We start from the raw sequence: 25,318 nt of genomic DNA, 5'->3' as shown, positions 1-25,318 counted from the left end.
AGATGGAGACATTCTATTTCTCTTGTTTTCCCTTCAAGAGAGAAAGGTGGGTGACACACACTGACACACTGTATCCAATGGGAGGACTCGGTATGTTTGACCCTTGGTAATACCTGTCACTGAAGGCACGCAGGCCAGTACAAAACATTTCTGCAGTGATACCTTTTCAGTAAGAACATTTACATTTACAAAAACATGCCTTAAAAAATGGAAGAAATAGTGTAACTTTTAAATGCCAATCAAGTCTTTTTAAGGCACATTTTCCTACAGACAGAGAAGAGGCATATGCACAGGAGTGGGAGTTTTCAGCAGCCCTCTAATCCATTCAGAAGGTTTTCTCTGAGGAAACAGAACAGTGTCTCAGGGACGAGAATACTAATCTAGCCTGTCAGCTCTGAGCCCATACAATGACAACAGGCCTTTTCAACAGGCTCTCAGCCACACTCCAAAAACACACAAAAACATGCACACGCATACACTTTCCAACACACACACACACACACACACACACACACAAAAGGCTCAGCCCATAAATAACTTGTACGTGTGAGGAAAAACATACACCTTAATGAGGTCATTTATCACACATGAAGATGAAAAGCCTGACCGATGATGTGGCCTTCACAGAAGCTCAGTGTCCCTCTGTCCTGCGTTCTACTGGACTTCCCAAACCGAACTGACTAAAACGCATAATGTGATCTGAACAGTTCAGAGCAGGAACAATCAGCTACATGTGGAACAGTGACATGAAGGGTATGTTGAGGGGTAAATGACAAGCCCTCATTGATCTAGTTATAGGGCAGGAAAAAACAACAGATGCTTGTATCAAGGATTCATGTGGCAAAGACATTTGCCAGGGCCTTTGTATCTAAGCTATGAATTAGGCTTCTATTTTTAGACAAACACAGGGAGTCATCTCCTTTTTTGTATAGAACATCCTTCGCCTTAGTGTGTCTGTGTGACTGTCTGCACATCTAATGACACCCTGTCCCTTTTCATTTGGCATCTCAGTCCTCACACATTCTGCTGCGACGCTAAGCGTTCCGGAAAAAAGAAAAAAAGCATGATGTCATTTCTAGCCAATCATATTTGTGCTGCATCACCACCATCCTCCTTTTCTACGGACGTTGCTTGGCAACACCACAGCAATGCACCCGAGCAGTCCCCTAACGTTTTGTAGTTAATTTGCCGTTCCGTGCTGTTGTAACAGATACAATCAGCACATCTGCTTTTGAAACATCAAACAGCTTACTGTGGTGCAGCTCAATGTCACATCAGTTAATCCTTATAAAATACCTATAAAGACATTAGACGCAGTCTGAAATGATCTGACTTTATAAAAGGGCACAATGAAGCCAGAAAACCCACTTAGTTCTACATATCTCTGGGTTTGAATCAAAAACAATTTCACATTAATTAATTCTTTTACTATTCAATTAAAAGGTCAGACTAAAGACATGATAAAAACATTCATATAAATAAAAGGTTCTAAAATAATGATCATCTAATGATGAAAGAAGTAGAGAACATCAGACACTATTAATATCAAGCATCCTTATAAAGAGTTGAATGTGTTGTCTGGCAGGTGACTTTGGGCTAAGCATGGGTAATGTGTTTAAAAAGAGTGCGGCACAACAGAGTAGGACCAGGACTAGTTTTCAGAGAGCTCCACACAACCTACTGCAGGAAAGCAGCATGTTTACCCCCTTACACTCATATCAGCCTCCACAAACTGAACAAATACTGTTTTACACATATGTAATATAACACAGAATGCTTTCACACAAGAAATTAGGCTGTTAGGCTACATAATCCAGATCAAAATCTATTTGTCTCCATGTATTAAACACAAGTGTCCAACAGGACTGTTGGAAATATATGGTGTTTTGGCATTCAATAAAGTGTTCAAATCGAGAATTCATTCTTCAGCTGAAATGACATCACTCACTTGTATAATTATTTGATTCTAGAACAATAACAGACAAATGACTGCATCACCACTAGTAATCCAAGTAAGAGTTAACCTGGATTTGCCTACTATAATTAGCAAATTAGCTTAAGCAGGTTAAAACAGTTCAGGGAAGAGGGTGATGCTATAGCTCGAAAAAAACAAATCGCTAAATCTTGAACAAAAGTGTGTCACTGAACTGCCCGTAAAATTTCCCATAGTATTTAATTGTTTAGGACTTGTCTAATAACATCACAGACTTGGTAGGAATACTACTGAATAGAAAATGTAAAATAAAAACAGTGTGAAAGTGTGCCACAGCCTGTGTGTTTGTTACTGTGTCCATGTGGCACTTACGCTGTGAGTAGAGCAGGATCTGGATCTCCAGAAGGGCGCAGGTAAAGAGCTGCAACACGTTCTCTGCCCCCAGTAGCTCAAACATCTCACTGATGGGGAAGTCAAAGAGGGGCAGTTCGGATGTACTCGGCCTCTGACAGACCACCGGTCCATAAACGCCCGAAAACTTGAGCGACCGTCCTGGGGGTGGCAGTGGCACCTCATACAGGATGTTATAGATGTAGCTCTCCAAAGGCAGCGGCGGGGGCTGCGCTGACGTGACTGCCTGGTGCAGCTGTTGCAGAACCTTCCGGCAAGCCTGAGGGAAGGCCATGGGAGCGATGAGGCAGATGCACTTGGACACATAGAGCGTGTCACGGCTAATGTCGTACGAGTTGAAACGCTGCAGGCGGGATATGGAAGGGGCGGCGTGCAGCTGGGGGGGAGGCCGGGCGTCGTCGGGGCACTGTGGGGTGGTGGGGGTGTGCAGGATATCGTACTGTTCGGCGTTGTGCATGTGGTAGAGCGTCTGCATGGCGCTGCAGATTTGTTTGCTGGTCACCTCCTCAAAAAAGGTGAGAGCGAAACCATAGGTACGTGAGCCGTCTTCTCGCGTGATGATGAAGGAGTGGAACTGGGGTTCCCGAGAGTCGGCCTGTGTGCGGAACGACAGGCCCTTCGGCATACATAGCTGGTGGGACAAAGACACATGGGCTTCTGGTTTAGCCAGACATTTTTGATTGGTTTAATGCCTATTCCATAAAGGACAGAAAGGAGGTAATCTTTCGCCCACTCACCATGCCGACAGCATCCTGATCGAATGGGTTCCATTCCACATTCTCAGGGTAATGTGCTAGAACTTTGGATTTAAAAGTTCTCCGCAGTGGACTCTGCTCAAAATTCTCACCTGAAAGAAGAAAAAAAGAGAGAAAATGGGGAAGGGGAAAAGTATAAGGACTTTGTAGACGTGAGGATGTAAATGCAAGATTAAAAGCAGGCTTTAGGCACAAGACAACCCTCCACAGAAAACAAGCCAGACAGTGAAGTTATCTTTATTACAACATTAGAAGTTGTCACTTTGCATTGTCCTGCATTGGTACAAATCTCTTTTTAAGTCGTTTTGGACAAAAGTGTCTGTAAAATGACTAAATATAGAAGTAAATATAAACAAGTGAAAACAACATCCTGAGAATAGGATGAAGGTTTAATTTCTCTAAGAGAAAATGAAAAGCCCATAGATTCAATAAGACAGATGACACACCTACAGACATACATTCACGTATTTGTCAATGCATTTGCAAAGTGACAGCTTTTACAGCAGAACTGGCAAAGCAGTGTCAAAGCACTGTCAGTCAATCAATTAAACAAACAAACAAACAAACCAACATATAACAAACTGAATCAAACCCAAAGTGAAGCAGAAGTGAGGCACACACCAGTGTGTGGCAAGTCAATCATTCAGAGTGAAGGAGGGACAGTACAGTACACACTAACCAAGCAACACCAGAGCCTGTCACACAGGTTTGTATAAGAATCTGACAGAGGAGGCAGTGATTGTCAAACAGATTTTGCTTGTTGATCAGTAGCTGCTGATGAAAAACAGGAGGAGGAGAAGGAGAAGGGGAGGAAGGGGAGGAAAAGATGTGCTCCCAGATTTCCCTTCACCTGTGCAGAGCTGAGCTGAGAGATGTAACAAACAGGACAGTGCTGTGAAAGAAGGGTGTGTCCGGTTAAAAGGTTAAAGGGCACAAGCAGAGCTGAGGTCACTGTGACAGGAGCAGGACCGTTGTCTGGGAAGGAGTGGGATAGGGGTTACCTGCATCTGCATGCGCCAACTTTCCTCTGGCACCATCTCTGAATTTAGTAGCCTGTATATATTGGCATAAAGCTACACAACAGATAAAACAACATTGCAATTAATCACATGGCTCTGCAATACAACATACTGTACAGTAACATTTTGGCTAGTGTGGTTAGCCACCATTTCACAAATGTTGCCCAGGACATGTTTTATGGTTGACATAAAGTGGTTTTCCCAACTAATTAACAATCAAAGAGATTACATTCTAGGTTTTTTCCTGTAAGAGACACATGCTGTTCGATTATTCTTGTTTCTGCTCAGTCTCTTAGCTCTAATTCACTGATTTGGTACTTCATGAGGTGTGATCTGCCTTGAATTTGACTTCTGGTACCCCAGTAGAATTTCTGTATGTAAGGAAGTCTCCCCTTTGACAGAAGAATGCCAATGCTGATTCTTCTAGAATACTTCTACTGTGCTGTCTCACCTCCCCCCGGCCTGGCCTCTCTGCCACACTCATTAGACACAGCATGTTGGAACGGGGAGCAGCAGGCCACGTAGAAGTTGTGTGATCAATGCATTCTTCCTTTTCCATTCTCTTTCTCTCTCTCTCACTCTCTCTCTATCTCGCACGCTCTCTCTCTTTCTCATTGTTACAGCCATCAAATTGCTGACTAACCATAGGTTACATAGTCCTATTCACATCTCAATCATTACGCAATGAAAACTTGTCAAAAAGTTTTTCTAGAAGGTTTAGGAAATGCATGTATTTCCTAAAACATGTTCAGAGGTGTGTGTGACAAATGCAACCATCAACAGTTTGTTAATAAGTTAATTTCTTACTAAATCAAGTTGGCTTGTTGACACAGACTGTTTGACCAAAGAGATCTTCAAATTTAAGTATAGGTGAGAGTGGCCAGTTTACTTTGAGACTGATCTGTGAAGAAAGCCAGGCTGTGGGAGGGTTGGAATTTGTGAATGCTGTCCCATAGGACAACAGTCTTACCAAATCAGGCAGCCCAACTCTCTGTCTCAGTATCAAAACTAGGCCAAGCATGTATGGAATCAAACAAGTCCAACACATGAGAGATAGTCAGCAAGTCCAAACATAGGCAGGGCCAAGAAGTTTTTCCAGAGACAACAACACAATGACGATGCGCATTCTCCTCTCTATTCAGAGCCATGACTAATACCAGAAGGTATGCTCAATGATAAACCATAAAATAGTCATTTTTGTATCATGAGAGGGACACATTCATTTTAGATTTCAAATGTTTTTTTTGTTTGTTTTTGCTTGTTTGTTGTTTTTTTTTGCTGAATACTCAAATATTTAAAAGGAATAAATACAGATGCGTTGCTCCTACTCTGTGGCCAGTTACCTTTGGAACAAGTTGCAAGTTTATCAATACCCATACCCATCAGGATTAACTGTTATAACAATGAATTAAAAAATGAGCCAAACCATGAAATAACCAATGATTTTTTCATGAGAACGTTTGTTTTTTTTTTTTAATTAGTTTTCATTTAAATACTTTTGAAAGGTAATACCTGTGCATCTGTCTTTACAATAACTTTCAACGACAAACTCACCCATCATTTCTCAGCCCCCTCCCCCCTTTTTTTAAATATGCAGTTACGATGGCACCACACCCTCCACTAGAAACAAACACGGTTCAGAAAACAGGACTCATTTAACACCCCGGTCAAATGAGTGTTTGTGTGGTGTTAAAAAGGTTGTGTCATGGTTGATCTAGTTCATTAAGTTCCTGCCAGCTCTGCAGGGGCACGATTAGTCACAGTCAGGAAATACACAGTGAGACTTCAGTCTGTCCTTCTTTCTTTCTTTCTTTTATGAGGTTGAGTTATGTCATGATGAAAAAAAAAACAGTTCATTTTCTCAGTATCAGACTGAAGACTCAAATATTACATGATGTCATGGGATCAATTATACTTGGACTACATTTACATAGGACAGACACGCTCTTTATAATTCAGAGCCTACAAGTGTTAGTAGAAGAACACATTAAGTTACAGCCTAATTTACAATTTGATTAAAAATATCAATGTCAGATTAAGGGTGGAGAAATAATCTACTACAGAAAGCTATCAACTATCATTACAAACTGACTAATGGTGAGGGAAATGTTATTAGGACTGTATCATGTCGAAACAATAGTAAATGAGGAGTTGACTTTCATTTTTTATTTGTTAGAGCTCTGTATATTATTGCATTGTGGCATGGGTGAACTACCAAAGCCTGACGTTAGTCAATGAGTCTTGTAGACACATGGAGAGTGGGAGATTTAGCGTGTGTCACAGCTTCCTTCTCTACACTTCCTACTTTCTCCTCTTGTGTGCCACAGCATTTCCAACAACTCCCCCAGCACACTCGCACACACACAAACACCCACACATACACAGTCACACGAATGCCAGCGCTGAATGCCAACTCTTACCAACAGGGCCTGGTAGAGAGAGAACATGGGAGATGCTTTTCAGTATCAACAGTCTCAGTAGATTTCTCAGCTGACAGAAGTGACACAGCAGAACAAATATATCAAATTCACTCCAAGGCCTTTGTCATATCAGTGAACATCATGAGTACTGCAGGAAATAAATTTAAACAGCATGCAAACAACTGTGATCATAAAGAGCCTCTTTCAGTTTCCTGACTTAGTGATCCTCTATTTTAAGTTACACATTTACATATAACAACCAGCAAGGTCTAGGGCAACTTTCATACTGCCATTGCAAATCAACAAGTAATGTAACAGAGAAACCTGACAGACAGCTATAAAACACACAGTCTAAACAAGACTGACTGGAATAAAGATCAAGGTATCAAGGTACTTCGACAAAAATAATAGAACTGCTACTTCTCACCAAAAATGATACAAACAGATAGGCTAAGTTCAGATAAGGTTCACTCTTATAATTCTTTATCTTGATGAATTACAGTTGCACACATTTGCTTTACAGTAGGGCTGAACGATTAATCGATTTCAAATCAAAATCGCGATTTGAAACAATGCGATTAGCAAATCGCAAAGGCTGCGATTTATGATTTAGGCCTACGTTAGGTAGCGTGTCTGACCAAAGTGTCGTGTCAAAGGTTTTACAAATTTATGCCCTCCTCCTTTTGTGACAGTCATGCTCACCAATCAGAAGTGACCCAAGGCGAGTGCGTATACGCCCACCAACAACAAACACTTGAAATCCATGGAAAACGTTTCATCGGTGGAATGGGCCATGGTCTCTGCTATGATTTTTTTCTTGCCGGTCCGGTAAGAATTTATTTTATCGGACAAATCTGAAACTTACCGGTCACGTTTCAATAACAGTCTATGTTACAAACGCTAATATAATGTAGGTTACACTTAGAATGACAACGACCTAAAATTTGACTATTTAATGAACCGTAACGATTTAGCAAGATGAACAGTAACGGCTGAGCAAAACCTCAAAATTAGCCGCTAAAATGTAGGCTATTACGAAACATCTGTAACTGTAGCCTGTTTTTTTCTGTTAAGGTAGGCCCACATGGCATCAGATGTAGGCTACTAGGTAACATTTTATTTTCTTTTTTTTTCATTTCGGCAAAGTCCTCTGCTGCTGACTTGAAACCAAACGTGCAAACGTGTCCAGTGTGTCTTTGCAGCTTGCAATGCGCATAAACCGCGTCACTCTCTCTTACAGACTGCTTCGCTGTTAAAACATAAATGTCCTGCTTAGGGATAGCCTTTTGTTATAGCTACGTTTTGTACGAGCATTATTATGTTCTAAGCCACTTAAAAATGTGATAAATACGTATTGGAAGCAATTCATATCTTTAAATTCTCATCCTTGCATTGAAATATAGAGCACTTAATATTTTGATGTTATATCATGTGGTAATGGTCCATCACGTGTTTTAAATCTATCACATAGTGGATACTGAACTGAAGCGTGACTTCAAGAAATAATATCGCAAATCAAATCGCAATCTCTGTCAGAAAAATCGCAATTAGATATTTCGTAGGCTATAATTTGCATATGATACACCCACAGTACGTTTACAGGCGTTGCTTTTGCTACCATGACTGCATTTGCTATGTGTCATAACCACTAGGGCATGGGTAACCAATTAAATAGGATGGGATATTTGTTTCTTTTAGTACTTTTCCAGCAGGCTTTTTAAAGAAAGGCCCATGTCTACAGTTATGCAAAAGACAGACAAAATACACTTGAAGGTTACTTAAGTTAACATTCTAACTAATTAACTCTTCAGTCATTGAAGATGCCAAAACTAACACAGCAGTTGTTATAAGTCAGTTAGGTAATGTAAAATCCACACATAGAACAAAAAAAAAAAAAAAAAAAAATATATATATATATATATATAACTTGCTTTAGAGATTGATGAAGGGGAATGGACAAGGAGCAGACATGTCCACTATACTGAGCCTGGTTGTAAAGGAGAATCTAGCATGCCTTGCTTATCTGAGGAAAGTTTGTGTGTGTGTGTGTGTGTGTGTAATGAGCAGAGGCTATGCCCTAACAGGAATGTCTGAATGCTTCTGCTATGAAATGCTATGAAAGAGTGGACAGACATTGCCTACTGAGGTAAAGCACATTTCTTAACACTCCGTGTGATGTGTTACGACCCCTTGTGTGCCATATAAGGCTATAAGAAGTATCGCAGTAGCTTTTAACTGCCTTGCTAATGGCTATGTAAAAATGGTAAAGCAGGGTTTGATAAATAACTTAAAATGTTGCATCATGGGAAATCAGACAGTTTTGTTTGCTGTGTGTCGCTAGCACAGAATAACTGGGAATGCTGTGATGGGAACATGCTGATCATTGCAGCACACAGGCAGTTAATTACCATAAGGTCCAGAGTGTGTGCGCATGTGTGCAAAAGGGAAACAGAGGGCAGAGGGGGAGAGAGAGGGAGGGAGAGAGAGAGAAAGCCAGCGGATTCTTTGCTGTTTCCTGTGAGAATAAGTTATGCAGCCAAACACATGAGGACATCTGTGAATCGTCCCCTTGTGAAAGGGCCATTTATCCCCAAATATCTGAATACAGTCCTCAATAAATCGACTGCACTCATGCTCATGCTAGAGCTGTGTTCATATCCACTTCTCTCTCTCTCTCTCACTCTCAGAAGTCTCTTTGAAAATGGGAAAGTTTACACTAATGAAGCATTTACAAAATGTTGGGTCAACTTTGTTTTATTAAATTTGTGATGGAGTGCAAAGTAGCACTGCAAAAATGCATGAAATGTGTACTGAGAGAAATACTTTTCAAAATAATAATCACTCAAATAAAACACAGAGTACATAAAATATAGTAAATGTTTAAACGTCCTAAAGACATGCATTAAAAATGAATCAAACTCTCACAATCCATTCATTAAAATGTCAGAGCACTGGTTACTCTGGTAATAACTCAAAACCACGACAATTAACTGTAGTATAAAACTTACTCTAATTCGCATAGGACATGGCCATTACTCTGAAACACAGTTGAGGTAATAGAATTAATGTGGGTCTATCAGAAGATTTTTCCATGGGGGCTTGGACTTCTGTCAACAGCAGAACATGTTTAAATGCATGTGTCAGAAATCTACAGTCCAAACATATCATTATTTTACTGTGACACTTCTATATGCATTTAAATATTATTTATATCAAATTAAATAAAGATAAATTATAAAGAATGTCCTAAAATATTAAATTAGTAAATTAATTCATAAACAAGCAAAATCTAGAGTGTAGCACTGGAGTGTAGCCTAAAAAGTAGGAGGGGGGTTTGGTCATTTTTGCATATGACACACCCACAGGCCCTATACATCATTAGTGTTCATGTCACCATGACTGTACTTACTCAGCATTTGAACTACTGGAACAGCGAAACAAATTGAATACCATGGAATATTAGTTCTTTTAGTATTTCTCCAGCTGGTCCTTCATGGTGAGGACCCACATCTTATACTGGTCTAAAAGAAGATTTTCTGGATGAAGTGGAATGTAGTATGTACAGCTGCTCTTTAGTTCACTCCATTGAGCTGTCACTTGGTCAAGATAATACATGAATGTTATGATACCACACATGTTCAGTCTCTCTGACTCTAAACTAACATGCCTGATTCAACTCATCAGCTAGTTATTGATTATTAGACGAAACAGCTGTTCGTGTTCGTGTATGACCCTCAGGGTTTGTGTACCCTCTGATTATGCTGCATGTACTCATACATACACTATGTTACTATAATTCTCTCTCTGCCTTGTCTCTCCTTCTAAGATTGACACTGCTGACTGCTTGAAAACAGGGTGTATCTTTTTCTTCAGTCTTTAACCAGACAGAGGGAGCAATTCTCTCTCTCTCTCTCTCTCTCTCTGTCTCTCTCTCTCTCCCCCTCTCTGATTTTCAACTTTTAAACTTAACACTAGCCTTACGTATCTGGCAGTATTGACCGGTACCAAATGTGACTGCCATCCAGAATCACACACAGCCTATATTGAAAACTACATCAAAGTAGAGTGTCAAATGGATGGATACCAAAATTACAAAAGACAAGTTTGAGTATAACTTCTGATTTGCTTACAAAGTGCTTGGACAGTGTTATCGGTTTAAGGAACATGAGCAGTAGGACTCCGGTCGCTGGACTGCAGGACACTGTGTAATTCTCTAGGCCTAAGAGCTCCAGGAAGATGTATGTAGAGCGTAACCAGAGGGGACAGGGAAAGAATGAGGCTGAGATGTGTGTGTCTGAAAGAGAGGGATAAATGGTCTTTTTCACTATACCCCAGTCCTTCTCTCTCCCTGGCACTCACTCTCTCTCTCTCTCTCTCTCTCTCTCTCTCACACACACACTTTCCAAAGAGAGGGTACATTAGGGTACATTACGTAAGCGCCCATGCTGTTGTTAAACCTTCTCACCAGAGACAGAGAAATAAAATCATAAATTCATTAAGTAATTGGATGTGTGGAGAAAACGCAAGTAAACAAGGGGAGACCACTGCCTGCACTCATTAAAACTCAAAAGGACCATATGACTCAAAGGGTCATTACTGGTATTGCCTTTACTGATGTCATCCTGTAACAGGTTTAACATCATATGAGTATGAGGCGTGAAAATAAATGCATTTTCACATGACAAGAATATTTAAAGAAGTTTTGGTTTACAACAGTGTACTTGCTCTGCTGAGGGACAGATGGACAGGCTAAAGGAAATGAGTAGTCAGTTTGCATCATTGACTGCATACAGATGCTGTCTATTTTCCATCTTGAATGATTGCTGCTCTCCCCAATCCCCACAACAGAGAGAAAAATGCACCTTGGGCTACACAGCCAGAATAAGGTTACTGAAATTCCAGACCAGTCATAAACTGTGGATTCATGCTTAGGATCCAAAAGCTACCATCTTAGAGAACTGAGTACTTAATCCATCAAAATGAGGGAACTGGTGGTAGTAAACTGTTTTTTTTTTTAATGAACCAAACCTCCTTCACAGTGGAATCCAGAGTTCATGCCTGGTGCTAAACATTCCTCTGCAGACCTAGCTAAATACAGAGCAGCTCAGTATTGTCCAGAGCCAAGAGTGACTTGTTTTTGAGACCGGTCATTTGCCTGGGCCATTGCAGTTTGGTCTGAGAAGTCGGCGAAATGCTTTTTTTCCACATTTTTTTTTCAAATCTGGGCCTGTGCTTGGTTAAAGGATCATAAAATAGACAGCTTCAGCTTAGAGAGTGCATTATTACAGGACAATCTTAAGAGATGAAACAGTTATCGTTTACTTACTTTAGTCAACAAAAACCACTAGTTTAGCTGAAATAAATACACATGAGCATCAAGAGAATATGCTTTTACAGAACAAAGTTCCATAGCAATGATTCAGAAATAATTCTCAATGCACAGTCACATCATGCTGATTTTCAGTTAAGTTAAATTCAGATTAATAATATGAAACGACATTACACATTTCATGATCAGTTACACTGTATTTCTAAGCCTAAAATTAATTTAGAACTTCAAACTGTCATGACATTAGCTTTGAGGAAGAATGATTAAACATTGACGTGTTAAGTCTGAGGTGATTTAAGGATTTTCTGAGGACTTAAGCCCCTTCAGCATGCATATGAATTATTCACAGCACTGCATGGGATGAACCACTCAAAAAGCCCTTTCAAAATGATGTCATTGAGAGAGAGCTTAAGATGGAGAGGGTGCATGGGAAACTCAAGGGGGCTAGCAAATCTCGTGCTCTTTCTTTGTGTGTGTGTGTGTGTATGTATGTGTGTGTGTGTGCTCGCGCGCGCGCGTGTGAGTCTTTAGGGCTCAGTTGCCAGTCCCCAGTGTACTAAGGAACTGGTGACACCAACACACTGTGAGGCAGCCAATCAAACCCCTCTAGCAGGAGGGCCCCTCATACATATGCAAATCATGCCTACACCCTGTGCCTGTTTCATTGGGTGGTAACAGAGGATTTTGTAGGAAAGTACAGAATTAGGACATTTAAAATCAAATCTGTGCTCTGTTTTCCTGCATAAATGGGAGGAAAAAGTTAGGAAACATCATCTCATCTGTGACACTCCTCAAAAGTTGACCTTTAGCTCAGACCACTTAACTTGCTATGTTACACTGTTCCCATGACTATAAATAACTGGCAAAACCTGTGCATTCAGTTAAATACAAATATATTCATCAGCGTTTTGGATCCATGCTTAAAAGAAATATAGAAATGTTAGCAAAACTCCTCAAATTTCCTAATTCATCCATCTGTTCAAACCCCCATTTCTCTGAGAGCTTTAAATTGCATTTTTAGGCTTCCATCTTAAGCTGTGAGTTTGTGTCCTGAACTCCTGACTGCAGTGAATTAAATAAATAATCAGAAGTTTGCTCTGGGAACTTACTGGCACTGAAAATACTTTGAAAAGGGAAAAATGAGTGCTTGGCTAGTGATTCACTAACAAAGTCACGACACAACAAACAAAGTGCAGCTTATGAAAACTAGGTTAGAGAGATATCACCAAGAATACACACGTGACAGGTCAAGTCAGCATTACAGGAGCATGAGAGAAAATGCAGCACAGGCACAGCATCGTTAGAAATCCCGATTCAACTATCAGCAAACCAAGACCCGATTTCTTACTTATATCCCATTCTGAATTATTATAACACAAAAATGGGGAGGAAACAAATTCGTAATATTCATCAGCATTAGGGAGCAGGTTCATAATACAGAGAGTCTGCCTGAAGCTGCTTTGTCAGAAAATGGAGATGAAGATGCTTTGTTGGAAAAAAAAAAAATTCCAACAGATTATGATAGAGGAAGGATGACAATCCAGTTGCTGTGTGACTGGGAGAAAAACCAAATTTGTTGTGTAAGAGAGAAAGGCTTGAGGGAAGAGTTGTGACAGAAGAGAAACTCCATACCTTAGTCCTACATTCTCAACTCCCATCTCAAGAGTAAGGCTAATGATCAAACGTGACATGCAGTAAGGCAAACACTGGCCAAGAAACTCCCTGGGCCTTAAAAACGGCATGGACACTGGAGCAAATATTCAAAAACAAAATCTGTAAGGTACGTTTAAATGATCATCACTCTTCCGAATCTGCTTTTAATTAAAATGCCTCAGGATTAACGAGTGACTTTTTCAGGAAAATCTCTGACTGAAAGAGAGGCCAAGTCATGAATCCACTGGCTCACAAGGTCAAGTAAGTTCTTAATCAGAGGAAAATCATTTTACAAAGCTTACTAACGATTACAAATTAAGACCTTACAAATGACCCAGAAAATTCACAAGAGAAAGAGAAACCGATTCCCAAGACCAAACTCTCAAGTTTCCATATTTTCAGTTCTTAAAAACAACCCACAAAAGAACATGCATAACTAATATATGGTCAAAGTGGTCTGACAGAATAATCCTGGTGTACTAATATGTTATAGCACACGACTTGCTCTCGACTTATTCTCTATATTGACCCATATCAGTTCTGCATTTTCCCTTTCATACAGTACATCGTTCCTCAAAACATGCAAATGTGATGCAAACAACAACAACAACGATATCAAGTCTTTGGATCATTCAGTATGTATCATCAGTGGCATTCTCTGATGTCTATTTGCCAAATGTATGTGGCTTGTTCTCTGTGACAGACAGAAGAAAAGACCTAGAGTGCTAACACACAGATACACCACCGCTCTGTACATAGAGAAGTCTGTGTCAGTCTTCGCAGTGTGACACACTGTACCTTCGTGACTAGCATGTATAAGTGCGTGGGTGAGAGAGAAACTTGGAGTGAACTTGCTCAGTGGGTTTGTGTACATCACTTGTTCACAAAGCAGGTATAAAACAGGCAATAATGTTGTATGAGGTACCTTCATTTCTGTGTGAGAAGACTGAGGACTCAATTGCAAATAAAACATGGCACTTAAAATAAAAAATTGAATTAGTGACATCCTGAGCAAGTCTATAAGTTGGATTCAGACTCTTAACAAACAGAATGGGTATAACACTAAATACGGGACATAGCTTTGTAGCATGTAGGTCTTGTTTTCATAGAAAGAAATCCAAATATTTTCTAAAACTGAACACAAGACCTTATGTCCAACTTAGCTGCTCCAGAACACAACCACAAAGACTAGTTTTTGAGATCATCCGTCACTAAAAACTTTATTCATGGTATTTTATCCCAACATTTCAACAGGCTGACACATTTGTTATTTTTCTTTTTTTGCAAACACATTCACAACATGCCTGGGGTAGATTCTAGAAAGGTCATGCTGAATAAAATCAGCAAGTAACTCTAATTAACTGCCATTAGCATATCTGAAGTTTCCACAAAAGTGCATTGTGAATTTCAGAAACATGACAGGCCCTCCACAGTTATGCATGGAATGGCAATGTGTTTCATTCGCTCCTCTTTGCCAAGTGATAACCTTCAAGACCAGAAACACATTCCCACTGACAAAGTCATAGTCAGCCAACAGTGAGGCATCATGGGAATGATTATAAGACAAACCCAAACAATCTAGAGCAGTGGTTCTCAACTACAGTCCTGAGGGCTCACTGTCCTGTACATTTTTGTTTTAACTCTTCACTGGTACACCTGATTCCACTGATCATTAAGCTCTTCATTAGGTCAATTAACTGTGATAATGAAGAGTTAGCCTAAAACAGGGGGCCCTCAGGACTAGAGCTGAGAACCACTGTTTTTTCTCTCTTAGGCTGATATAAAAAAAGAAGAATTTCTCATCAGGTATTGATGGGATTAAGTGCATGCAAAGTAAAATAAGACAATGTATACCTCTATGATTAGTCTATAACATCAACAAAACCATTTAACTCTGAGATAATGACCACAGTAGACGCCAGAGAATGGTGTTTATTTCTGCCTCTTAGTTTTCCTGAGCTATTTCTATTTTGTCTCAGATCACACCTAACATCTTAAGTGCTAAGATGTACAGTTTTAGCACTAAAGCTACCAGTTCCACCAACATGTTAGAAAAAGGAAGGTGTCACTGTTTGGAGAGTCTGCACTTTTATGTAAAATGTTTTCTGATGTGATTATACCATCTCATCTAAACAGTTGTCTGTCTGTCCTGCTGTTATATTGAAAATCTGTCCACCACTAACTGTACTAGCATTGTGCTATGACTGACAAGTTTCAAAGTTAGCTGTAGCATGTAGTGTAGTTAGACCTAACTCTGTATATGAATATTGACAAATGCGATATCATTATCTGGCCACGGAAGTCAGGTCACAGACTAAACGAGAGATAATGAGATATCATTTAAAATAATGCTGCTGTACTATTTGTTAGTTCTAATACTTCTCCAAGACAACAGAAAAACCACTAATATCTTTGCAAACTCAGTGGCTCTTTACCACTTATTAAGCTACATTCTTAACAAAATCAACCAAACTAGTTTATGTAAATGACTGAAACCTTCTTTCTCATAAATAACTTCAGTTTACCATTGCTTTAAGTATTAGTCCTTTCTCTAGAGTAAACATATTGCTAGCCACACACTAACCCAGAAGTGCCCAAATCCAGTCCTGGAGGGCCAAAAGCCTGCTGCTTTTTGTTCACACCTCTTAATTAGAGGCTGATTTTTAGCTGAAAAACAAGCGAGTGTGCTCCTCAGCCAGTGACAGACCATGTGAAGTTGGTTGCAAAGAAAAGCAGCGGGACCTTGGCCCTCAAAGACAGGATTTTTGGGCACCTCTGTGCTGACCCGTCAACACTGCAACAGTATTTTGGCTGTACATAAATCAAAATTTCAGTTCCAAACACTTGTACCTCTATAGGCAGACACACAGTAAACACACAGCATGATGGTTTGACCTAAAGGTCACCTAACAGGCCTATGTCACAGTAAATGGAGCATGGTTACACCAGTACCTATGTATTGATCATTATTCTGGTCTCCAAAAGCAGCAAGGCACTCATGGTGACATCATTTCGTCTACTGGGGATAAGTGAAGCATGCTCAGTTAATTTTCCTGCTCCCCTGGGCAGAGCTCAGGGCTGAGACGAGCCACTGCAGCTCTCTCAGCAGTTAAGATTTTCTATAGCACTCATCATACTACTGCTAATTTTCTTATGGGGCAAATTACTCTATACCCCGTAGTTCCAGAGAAAACCACAGTTCTAAATATTCTGGAAAACAACAAGGCTACATGAATGCAGTCAAATTCTCTTAGACATGATAAAAATACAGTGTTATAACTGTCTAATTAAGACTTTATAAGAGACAGACTCGAAGTAAATTTGTAATCTTCTAAACTATGTCAGTAGCCCAAAACTTACAAAAAGCAAACTACATAATAGCAAATGGAACTCATTTTATAGATTGCTTACAATAATCCCATCATTAACTACACAACATTTGCCACAAATTAATGTTACATCTCAATTTTTTTGGTTGATCAATCTAAACACTTTACAGAAGTATATCTGCAATTCTCCCTTCCCTAGAGACTGATTATTGTAAAGGACATTACTATCTCCAATAAAACACATAAAACAAGCCAACGTTTTGAGTAACTAAAAAGATATTATAATATACCAAAGAGGAAGTGCGCAACAGGAAACGCACTCCTTCAAACTGTCAATTTCATATAAAGTGTAGTAAGAGACATGTGTTAGCACTCCCACATTGATCATATAAAAGACTATATGTCTTTTTCCTCTTAAAAAAAAAAAAAGTACGAAAGACTACAGTATAGGCTGTAGGCTATAGTAATGCTAACAGGACCAGGATTAACATCTTGAACAACCCTGACAATCCTCTGAAGCAAGACAGGCAAACAAAAACACTGAGGAGTCTGTACAGTTCCACTTAACGTGACTCATAATTAATGTAACAACAGCACGAGTTACGGCGTAATCAAAGTGCTTTCACTGATGGAAAACATTTGCTCTTGTGAAACAAACCTAGATTCATTTCCGTTTTTTTTTTTCCTCCCCTCGACTTCCAAGTGGCTATTGGGCAATATCTTAACATTTGCAGACCGTGCTTCAGAAATCCAGTCGACCCTTAGGATACAGCGTATCTAATTTATGATGTGATATAGCACTGCCAACTTTCAAATACAAAAAGGTGGATATTGTCGAAGGTATTCAAAGCGATGCGATTTAGTCTCGAGGACCACCACTGATTCGGTTCTCCATTGTTGTTTGTGTACTGGTCTTCTTGATTACATGATGTACAACTTAAACGATAAAGAACCTAGAATATGTGCGTATCATGTTTCGCATGCTGAAATAAACATATTCGCTAAACATCGTCTCTCGTTCGCCCTCCCACCGCTGAGACTTACCGGACAGCTCGTCTGGTTCCAACCCGCTTTCGGTGTCTAGTCCGCAGATAACGAAATAATCTGCGAATCGGCAAGAGTTCGAGCTGAAGCCGGTGGTCATTTTGAGACTGGTCCGGATATACCCTTTCCTTTGCCAGTTTACTAAACTGCATAGTAAGAGATCTTGGGGTCATTTCGTTCAGCCATTGCGATCTCACAGCTCAGCCTACAAAAATCTAAATAGACGCTTGTAAAGGCGAATTGCATTCTGGGCCCTCTAGTACAGCTGTTTTCCACTGCCTCCTCATCCTCCGAGACAACACGCTTGCGCAAAGCTTCATTAGAGATTACGTCATGCACACAGCCTCTGAGTATCATTTCAGGCAGTTTTTATAACGATACCTCAGGACGCTCCTGTCCCCTGACTATCTACATTTACGTTTTGCCAGTTTTCCTCAGTTGAGTGAGGTGTAGTGATGCTACATCTAAATCAAGATGCTGAGGAAAAGGATGTCAGTTATAGATTGGATAACATACAAGGGATGCCTTCTCGACTAGTCAGGGAGGCTATCTCTAATGAAAGTGCACAGCCTGTCTCAGAAATTCAGTAATATGATGTATCTAATTTGAAAGACTTAGAACTGCAAGGGGAAGATACATTTAAATGTAAATTTAAATTTAAAGGATCTAGAATTTAGAGGGAAATACATTTCAGTTCGAATTTGAAGAAACATAGGTGACAGAGTGCAAGGAAGTAAAAAAAAAAAAAAGTGAACATTAGGGATGTTGCATATTTATAATTGTGAAGTATTGTTTGTAGTTTTAGTAAAGAGCAAGTCATCAATACAATGAGTTTAACTTATCTTGAAATAAAACTATGTTCAACTGAAAAACCGAGCGAATGGCTTGGTAATCTCAACAGTTCAATATTTATTTGTCACTTCACTTGTACCTTAAAACTCGAAGTAAAACTTGAAACTTGGTAGAGGTTAACTGTCTAGCTTCTTTCATGTTTTACAGAATTACACAGGAAATAAAAAGAACAACACAAAACTGTCAAATGCATTTCCAATAAGAGAAAGGACAACAGATTAATTGATGTGTTGAAAGGTCGCCCTCTTCTGACTGATTACGGAACAGGAAGCCTGTTCAAACTACATTGTTCTCTCAAATGGGACAAGACAGAACCACTGCGCTGTATGAGAAGATGTTTTTGTGAGCATTTATTTCTTTTAAGAGATAGTTTTGTAATAACCACAAGGAGAAATATCTCTTTTTAAAAGACTTCCATTAAAAGCACAAAAAGAGGAAAAAAGTTAAACAACACTAGTTTGTTAAAGTAATCAATCACATTACATTAAACGTTTTCTCCTCTAACATAGACAGTGATTGTGCAGACAAGAAGGCTGTTTTCACATAGAATTTTTAATCATTTCCGTAATAAATATCTTATTAATATAAGAACTCTTCATGAGGCTGGAAGGAAGATGATGAAATTTGTTTCAACAATCACAGACCATACTGCAAAACATATCATTTGAACAATATAATACTGCAAATCAGTAACTTCATTTTGTGGAGAGAAACTGAAAGTTATAGTTGTGAAAGTGATATCATTGTATCACGTTGACCCTGCAGTTATCATTTCACATGATCAAGCATTGTAACTATGGTTATTTCTAGAGCTCCACAGCTTGGAAAATAACATAGTTCAATACCGTTTCTAATACGTCCAGTTTGCAACAATAAGTTTATGAGATTTTGTGTGATTGAAGGACAGATGATAAAAATTATATATCCACTCGGTAGAATTAAATAGCAGTGTTTCAAACACACAAAGACATAATCAAAGGCAAAAAAGCATCCACTTTGAACATGAGGTACCAGGCTACGAACAACAAGGCCAAAGTAATATTCCTTTTCCATTCCCTTACTTAAAAGGTTTCAGTGCAAACAAAACACCAGAGGCTGTTGTTCTTATTCTTCTCTTTGACACCAGCAGCACTAAGGGATCGTGATTCTCAGACCAAGTGTTCCAAAAGACATTCTGGTTTTATAGAAATGTATGGGAAAAACAGTTAATTTGGCTTAACACATATTGGCAACTAAAACTAAGCAGCAAAATTTGCACGTGTGCGAAATTGCTTCTGAATTTTTTATGCTTGTGTTTCATCAAATATTGAATGTTAAGACTATAATTAAATTTACCGTTACTTAAAAGGAAAATCTTAAGACTATAATGTCATCAAAGAAAGACCTTATAAACTGTTGATGTCTAAAGAGTTTTTGTGAATTTAAAACTACAATATTTCCAACTGACTAAAACACCTTCTATTTTTTCTATAGACCTTTTGTTGTTTGTAGAACTTTTAGTAGTGTGTCATTCAGTACGTCAACAGTCACTGATCCAGAAATCTAAGTGATTCAAAATTTGAAATAATCTCTCCTAATTCAAGGCAAATAAAAATTATATGTGCACAACCAAAACTAAAATACAGCACTGTCACCACTCATCCAAACTAACAACAAATGTTGAAATAATCATACTGAGAGCATGTGTGAGGATAAAGACCTTAGATCTGAAGCAGGGGTCAAACATGTTCATTTTGAACTTGCAAGTCACTGGCAGGTGTACACTGGACACAGAAACAAGATCAACCACCTGATGATCCTATTGCTGTTCAAGTCCATACAGCCTTCTGATCCACAAAACAAATGATCACAAATGTACTGATATGGAGCCGTGATCGGTATGTAACTAACTTAAATGATAAATCTATCCAAGATGTGCCTTAATGCTTGATGCACATCATCACAATGCTTGATTTGCCTACTATCACGCCAAAAATCTCCAAAGCAAAAGGTTCTCAATTTAATTTGAGCATCTTAAAGAAGTAACAGTTTTTGATAGCAATGTTCATGGCACATTTAATTTTGGGGAGCAGACATATTCAATAGGAGAGATATAAGAAACAAAAGCTTTGTCAGAAACTGACATTTTCAAAAGAGTGAAATAGCTCTTTAAGATATCAGAAATATATACAGAAAATTAAAAACAACTCATTATGGGAATATAACTTAAAGAATCTGAAAACTTAGCGATTAAGAACACATTCAAGACAGGCATCCACAAGCTTGAGCATTATTTCACTTCCTCATTTGGAGTAAAATAATGACCTCTTTAGCAAAGACCAGTCAGTCACTGATTCAGTCTCGAGTTGTCCCCACTCATCGCGTGGCTCAGAAAGGCCTGGTCTGTGGTCATGGGTGGACATGGAGGGACTGATTTAAGCAAGTGACAGAGACCCACATCATTCCTGAGCTGAACCACATGGGAGGCAGGCAAACAGTGGGAGAGTGCTACTCCAGTTTTTGCTGAAGTTTCTTCTGGAAACACACAGGCAAGATGGAGAGCACTGCCAAAATGCCCAGTACTGCAAGAGAGTTCCAAGACACAGCCTCACCAGCTGTGGTCAGTTTGTACAGTGTTGTTCCAGCGTTTATCGCCACAAAGGATGGAGGAGCGACGCCTGTGAGTCACAGAGAAAAGATTCAGAAATGTATTATAACTCCTAAAATTTGTTATGGTTTTATGATTAAAACAATATCATCATATAACCGGAAGCAAAAATCATGAAAAAGATACATCCATTGTGATGTAATAACGGCACAAGAATGTGTGCATTATTGCAATCACTCGCAGGACATGATGTGGTTGCAAAATATGAGGTAATCAAACCAAACGTAAAAATGCTTAAATCAGATGTGAGACAGAATTTACAACTTTTTACTGAATTAAAAAAATAAAAATAGCTGTGTTGTAGAAAAACATCTATGTACGGTACTGCAAGGCACCATTGTTTGGTACACAGCTGTTTTGTGGTGGAAAAAAAGTGTAAAAATATAGAAAGAAGCTCTATAGCCATACTATTATGTCCATCATTATCATGGCCTGAACCGGAATTGACAAGACAAGAAAACAATGAACAGCGCTTTTATATTTTACGATCAGTTACACATAACAGAAGGTGATCAAATTGGAGTTCAATACACCAAGTCATATTGGTGGTCTCCACAAAATGGCATGTCCTAAATGCCATGCAGACATGGCTCTGGAAGGTACAGGAATAACAGACTTTTGAGACTGCAACTGAAACAAGATGTAAAAGACTTTCTTGGCTTTTTGTCTTACCAAAGAAGGTACCCAGAAAGAAGACCCCAAGGGGCACATTGATCACAGGTGAGGTAATGTTGATGAACCAATTTGGGAGGAAGGGTGTTATTCTAAGAAAGATGATGTAGTTGATGAGATGTTCTCTATGCTTGTCCACCTGCAATAACAACAAAAGGAATTAACTAACATGTGAGATGGTTCCAAGACAAATTGCCTGTCTATAGTTGGCAGAGAAATAATATTCAAAAGAATCTTCAAAAACTAAAAAAAAAAAAAAAAAAAAGTATATATCTTACCTGCTGAGACCATTTCTGAGCTCTCTCTGTGAGATACTTGTATACCATTGGTCGGCCCACTAAGTAGGACAGCATATAGCAAAAAGAAGCTCCAAGACCTGAGCACTGAAGAAAACACAATGTGAAATATAACAGGACAGAATCGAGTTTGCAACATCATGGTAATTAGACCACCAGTATGTAAGCCTGTCACTAGCCGTGTCTACCACAATCAAATCAATAAAAAGCCATAAAGTAAATACTTACCAAACAAACGAGAAACAAGGCCAAGGGGAATGGATAAAGATACCCAGACAGTATACTGAGGAAGATAGAGCCTGGAATGGCAAACGTCTGCAGACTGAGTTGTTACAGTTAAGGATCACAAGTATGCCAAGTCAAAATCAAGAACCTAACCTCTGTCAATGTGGTGTTTGTTAATAAACGAACAACAAAGCACAGCCAAATAACCTATAACATAAAAAAAAGAAATAAATTTTTGGCTATCAAACATCATAATGATGCACTGACATGACTCCTTTTTTCTGTGTTATTGTGAAGTCCTGCCACAGGATTTATTTATTTAAAAAAAAAAATGACCAAAAAAATCTGAAAAAATGGGAAAAAAAAAATTGATGGAAAGATCACATCTATAAGCTGCAGTAGCTGTGTTCAGAATGTGTTGAACTATTGAATTAATCATGTGCAGTTCAGTGTAGTCTTCTGGATGATCTAGGTCAAAAGGGGAAAGAAGGAACAGCTCATCAACATAATTAAATATTTTCAGAAAAAATGAAAAATAAACAAAGACTTGTTACAGAGAATGTAACTTATCCAAGCAGGAGGTTAATAAAGCAAGTGTTCTTCGACATGTCACTTGTTTCTGTGACAAAGCCTCAAACTCTATTCTCCTCTGAACTGCATACATTATTGGGTGAAGTTTACTCAGAGATATAGCCTATTTTTCAAATACATTCATTTGACTGGGTCCCTGCTGAATATGTTCACAAGACAATAAGGAGAGCATAGACTACATATCACATCACATATTTGTTATCAGATGTCTTAAGAGTTTTCAAAAGAATGAAACAAGGCTCTCTTTAATAATGTAACATATGTCTGAACCAGGACCTGTTTAATTAAAGTACTGGTTTCCTGCTACTGAATAAACCGTGTTAATATTAAACACTTACCCCAAATAAACTTCCATCCAATTACTAAATGATAAGGTTTTCTACTGGCCCCTCCCTAATCATCTCTCTGTAACAGTTAGTGGGTTTGGGGTTGGGCAGGCAACAGAGAAGAAAGGAACATGCCAAAAAATAAATAACATTCTAAAAACAACCAAACAGGAACTCAAATGTCTCAATTCAAAGGATACAAGACATACGTTGCAAAGTAAGCTATTAGCACTTGAGTATAATATGTGTCCTTGTATTTGGACAGAACTGTGCCAAGTGCCTTAGCATCATCCATGTCTTTTGGGATTTTGATCTTTTCCCTTTCATCCCTACAAGAGGTGAAAATGCATATTACTTTATGATGTGATGTCACAACACAGAGAATATATCAAGAGAAACATGACGTCAAAAGAAGGTCAGTGACTTACTCGCTCAGCTCTGGGAAATTTCTATAGACTAGATACATGAGTGAGGCAGCACAGGTGAAGATTGCAAGCAAAATAAGGATGGACATCCGTGCAGAACCTCCCGAGTACTGCGTTGCTGTGGGCAAAATGAAATCAATGAAACTATTTATTTGCTTTAAAACAGGTTAAGTCATCAGCAGGTGATTTCCCCTCACTGATGTACTCCCTCACCATCCAGTGCAATACATAGCCAATCTTTGCATCATTTTCGTCTAAAGTCCTCAGGGACAATGCTTTTCTTCTCCCTTCATTGGATGTAATATCCAACGTTAACTGTGGCACTACCAGACAACATTCAAATATCTCGATTGTGAAGTACCGATATGCGACTCTGGTCAGTAACACACAGCTTTTTTTTTTCTTTTTTAAGTTTTTATTGACACTATGTAATGCCAACGCGCCATGATTATTACTCAACAGTCAGTTCTCGACCTTATCCTAGTGTGAACTCGACGTGTCCTTGTCTTGGTCACTAAACACTTAGAAGTGTAATATTAGTTAAGCACAATTTAAAACATGCTCACTATCATGACGACTTCACAATAATAGATTTATGCTACTTTTAAACAGCAAGTACCAATATTTTACTTTGATGCTAACTTTAACCATTTCAGCTGCCTTAGGTCTCCAAGTTTCAAACGGCTATAAACTATGTTAGCTATATGTTGAGTCATTAGATCGATTCGACAGTCGCCTTAATAGCCGATTTTAGCGATAGAGTCGAAATCTGGAATTAGTTTATATTAGTTATAGAGCTATCCCTAAGTCACTACGTAGCCGGCGGACAAAACAATGATGTCTTGTGCAAAGAGTAGATTATATGTCACTGGTCAGCTTTCGAAAATAAAGCGAAGTCATCCTTTTAACGCCGAGTTCATTTTAGAGGCTAGTTGAAGTAGCAGGCTAGTGATCTTGCTTGTCGAGCTAGCGATAGCTAAATTACCTTTAGGAGACAGAGCTTCTTTTGCCTTCCGTTCTTCATCTAGTAAAGGCATACTGTCCACGTCACGATTTCCTCCTCTTTTCTTGGCCATTTTTATCCTAATAAAATTATACAATAAATCAGATTGCGACCTCACCGACCTCCACCAAGATCCTATCTAAACGTGAGGTCTTTATATTATATTTCACCCGGTTCCTTCCTAACCAGTGTTGAAATGTTAACCTTTCACCTTTCACACGACGTAATATAGGTTCTCGAAGCTGCAGTTACTCAATAGCGCCCCCCTCAAAGATAGCTGTATGTATAGATAGAATGTTGTTAAAAAATGGAAATTAGATAGATAGATAGATAGATAGATAGATAGATAGATAGATAGATAGATAGATAGATAGATAGATAGATAGAT

General features: G+C 38.9%; 2 protein-coding genes and 1 non-coding gene across 3 annotated transcripts in view; 1 reads left to right on the top strand and 2 right to left on the bottom strand.

Moving 5' to 3' along the window:
* dennd5a (DENN/MADD domain containing 5A) overlaps window positions 1–17,993 on the bottom strand; it is a 30,549-nt gene extending 12,556 nt beyond the window's left edge. The window contains exons 1-4 of the mRNA XM_030766209.1: window positions 17,894–17,993; window positions 4,101–4,172; window positions 3,082–3,191; window positions 2,306–2,975 (exon numbers count right to left, since the gene is read on the bottom strand). Of these exons, the coding sequence (XP_030622069.1) occupies window positions 2,306–2,975; window positions 3,082–3,191; window positions 4,101–4,172; window positions 17,894–17,993 (952 nt within the window). The remainder of the gene's footprint in view (window positions 1–2,305; window positions 2,976–3,081; window positions 3,192–4,100; window positions 4,173–17,893) is intronic.
* Window positions 9,993–10,046, top strand: LOC115806219 (U7 small nuclear RNA). The gene has a single exon (XR_004025123.1). It is a non-coding gene; the product is annotated as a U7 small nuclear RNA (small nuclear RNA).
* Window positions 17,994–20,722: 2,729 nt separating the features above from the next.
* Window positions 20,723–25,104, bottom strand: tmem41b (transmembrane protein 41B). Its single transcript, XM_030766208.1, has 7 exons — window positions 24,913–25,104; window positions 23,931–24,045; window positions 23,703–23,831; window positions 22,589–22,682; window positions 22,343–22,447; window positions 22,065–22,203; window positions 20,723–21,402 (listed from the first exon to the last, which is right to left on the bottom strand). Exons 1-7 carry the CDS (start codon window positions 25,001–25,003, stop codon window positions 21,233–21,235), a joined length of 843 nt encoding a protein of 280 aa, XP_030622068.1. The 5' UTR covers window positions 25,004–25,104; the 3' UTR covers window positions 20,723–21,232.
* Between the last annotated feature and the right edge of the window lie 214 nt (window positions 25,105–25,318).

The sequence above is a fragment of the Chanos chanos genome, chromosome 2 (assembly GCF_902362185.1).
Source record: "Chanos chanos chromosome 2, fChaCha1.1, whole genome shotgun sequence".
Taxonomy (NCBI): domain Eukaryota; kingdom Metazoa; phylum Chordata; class Actinopteri; order Gonorynchiformes; family Chanidae; genus Chanos; species Chanos chanos.
The sequence above is the reverse complement of the archived record's forward strand: the minus strand, read 5'-3'. Positions and strand labels throughout refer to the sequence as shown.

Coding starts and splice junctions, on each gene's coding strand:
- tmem41b (XM_030766208.1), bottom strand. CDS start 25,003: ATGGCCAAGAAAAGAGGAGGAAATCGTGACGTGGACAGTATGCCTTTA. Junction 24,046..24,912: donor AGAAGCTCTGTCTCCTAAAG/GTAATTTAGCTA, acceptor TTTTGCCCACAG/CAACGCAGTACTCGGGAGGT. Junction 22,204..22,342: donor CTCAGAAATGGTCTCAGCAG/GTAAGATATATA, acceptor TTGTTATTGCAG/GTGGACAAGCATAGAGAACA.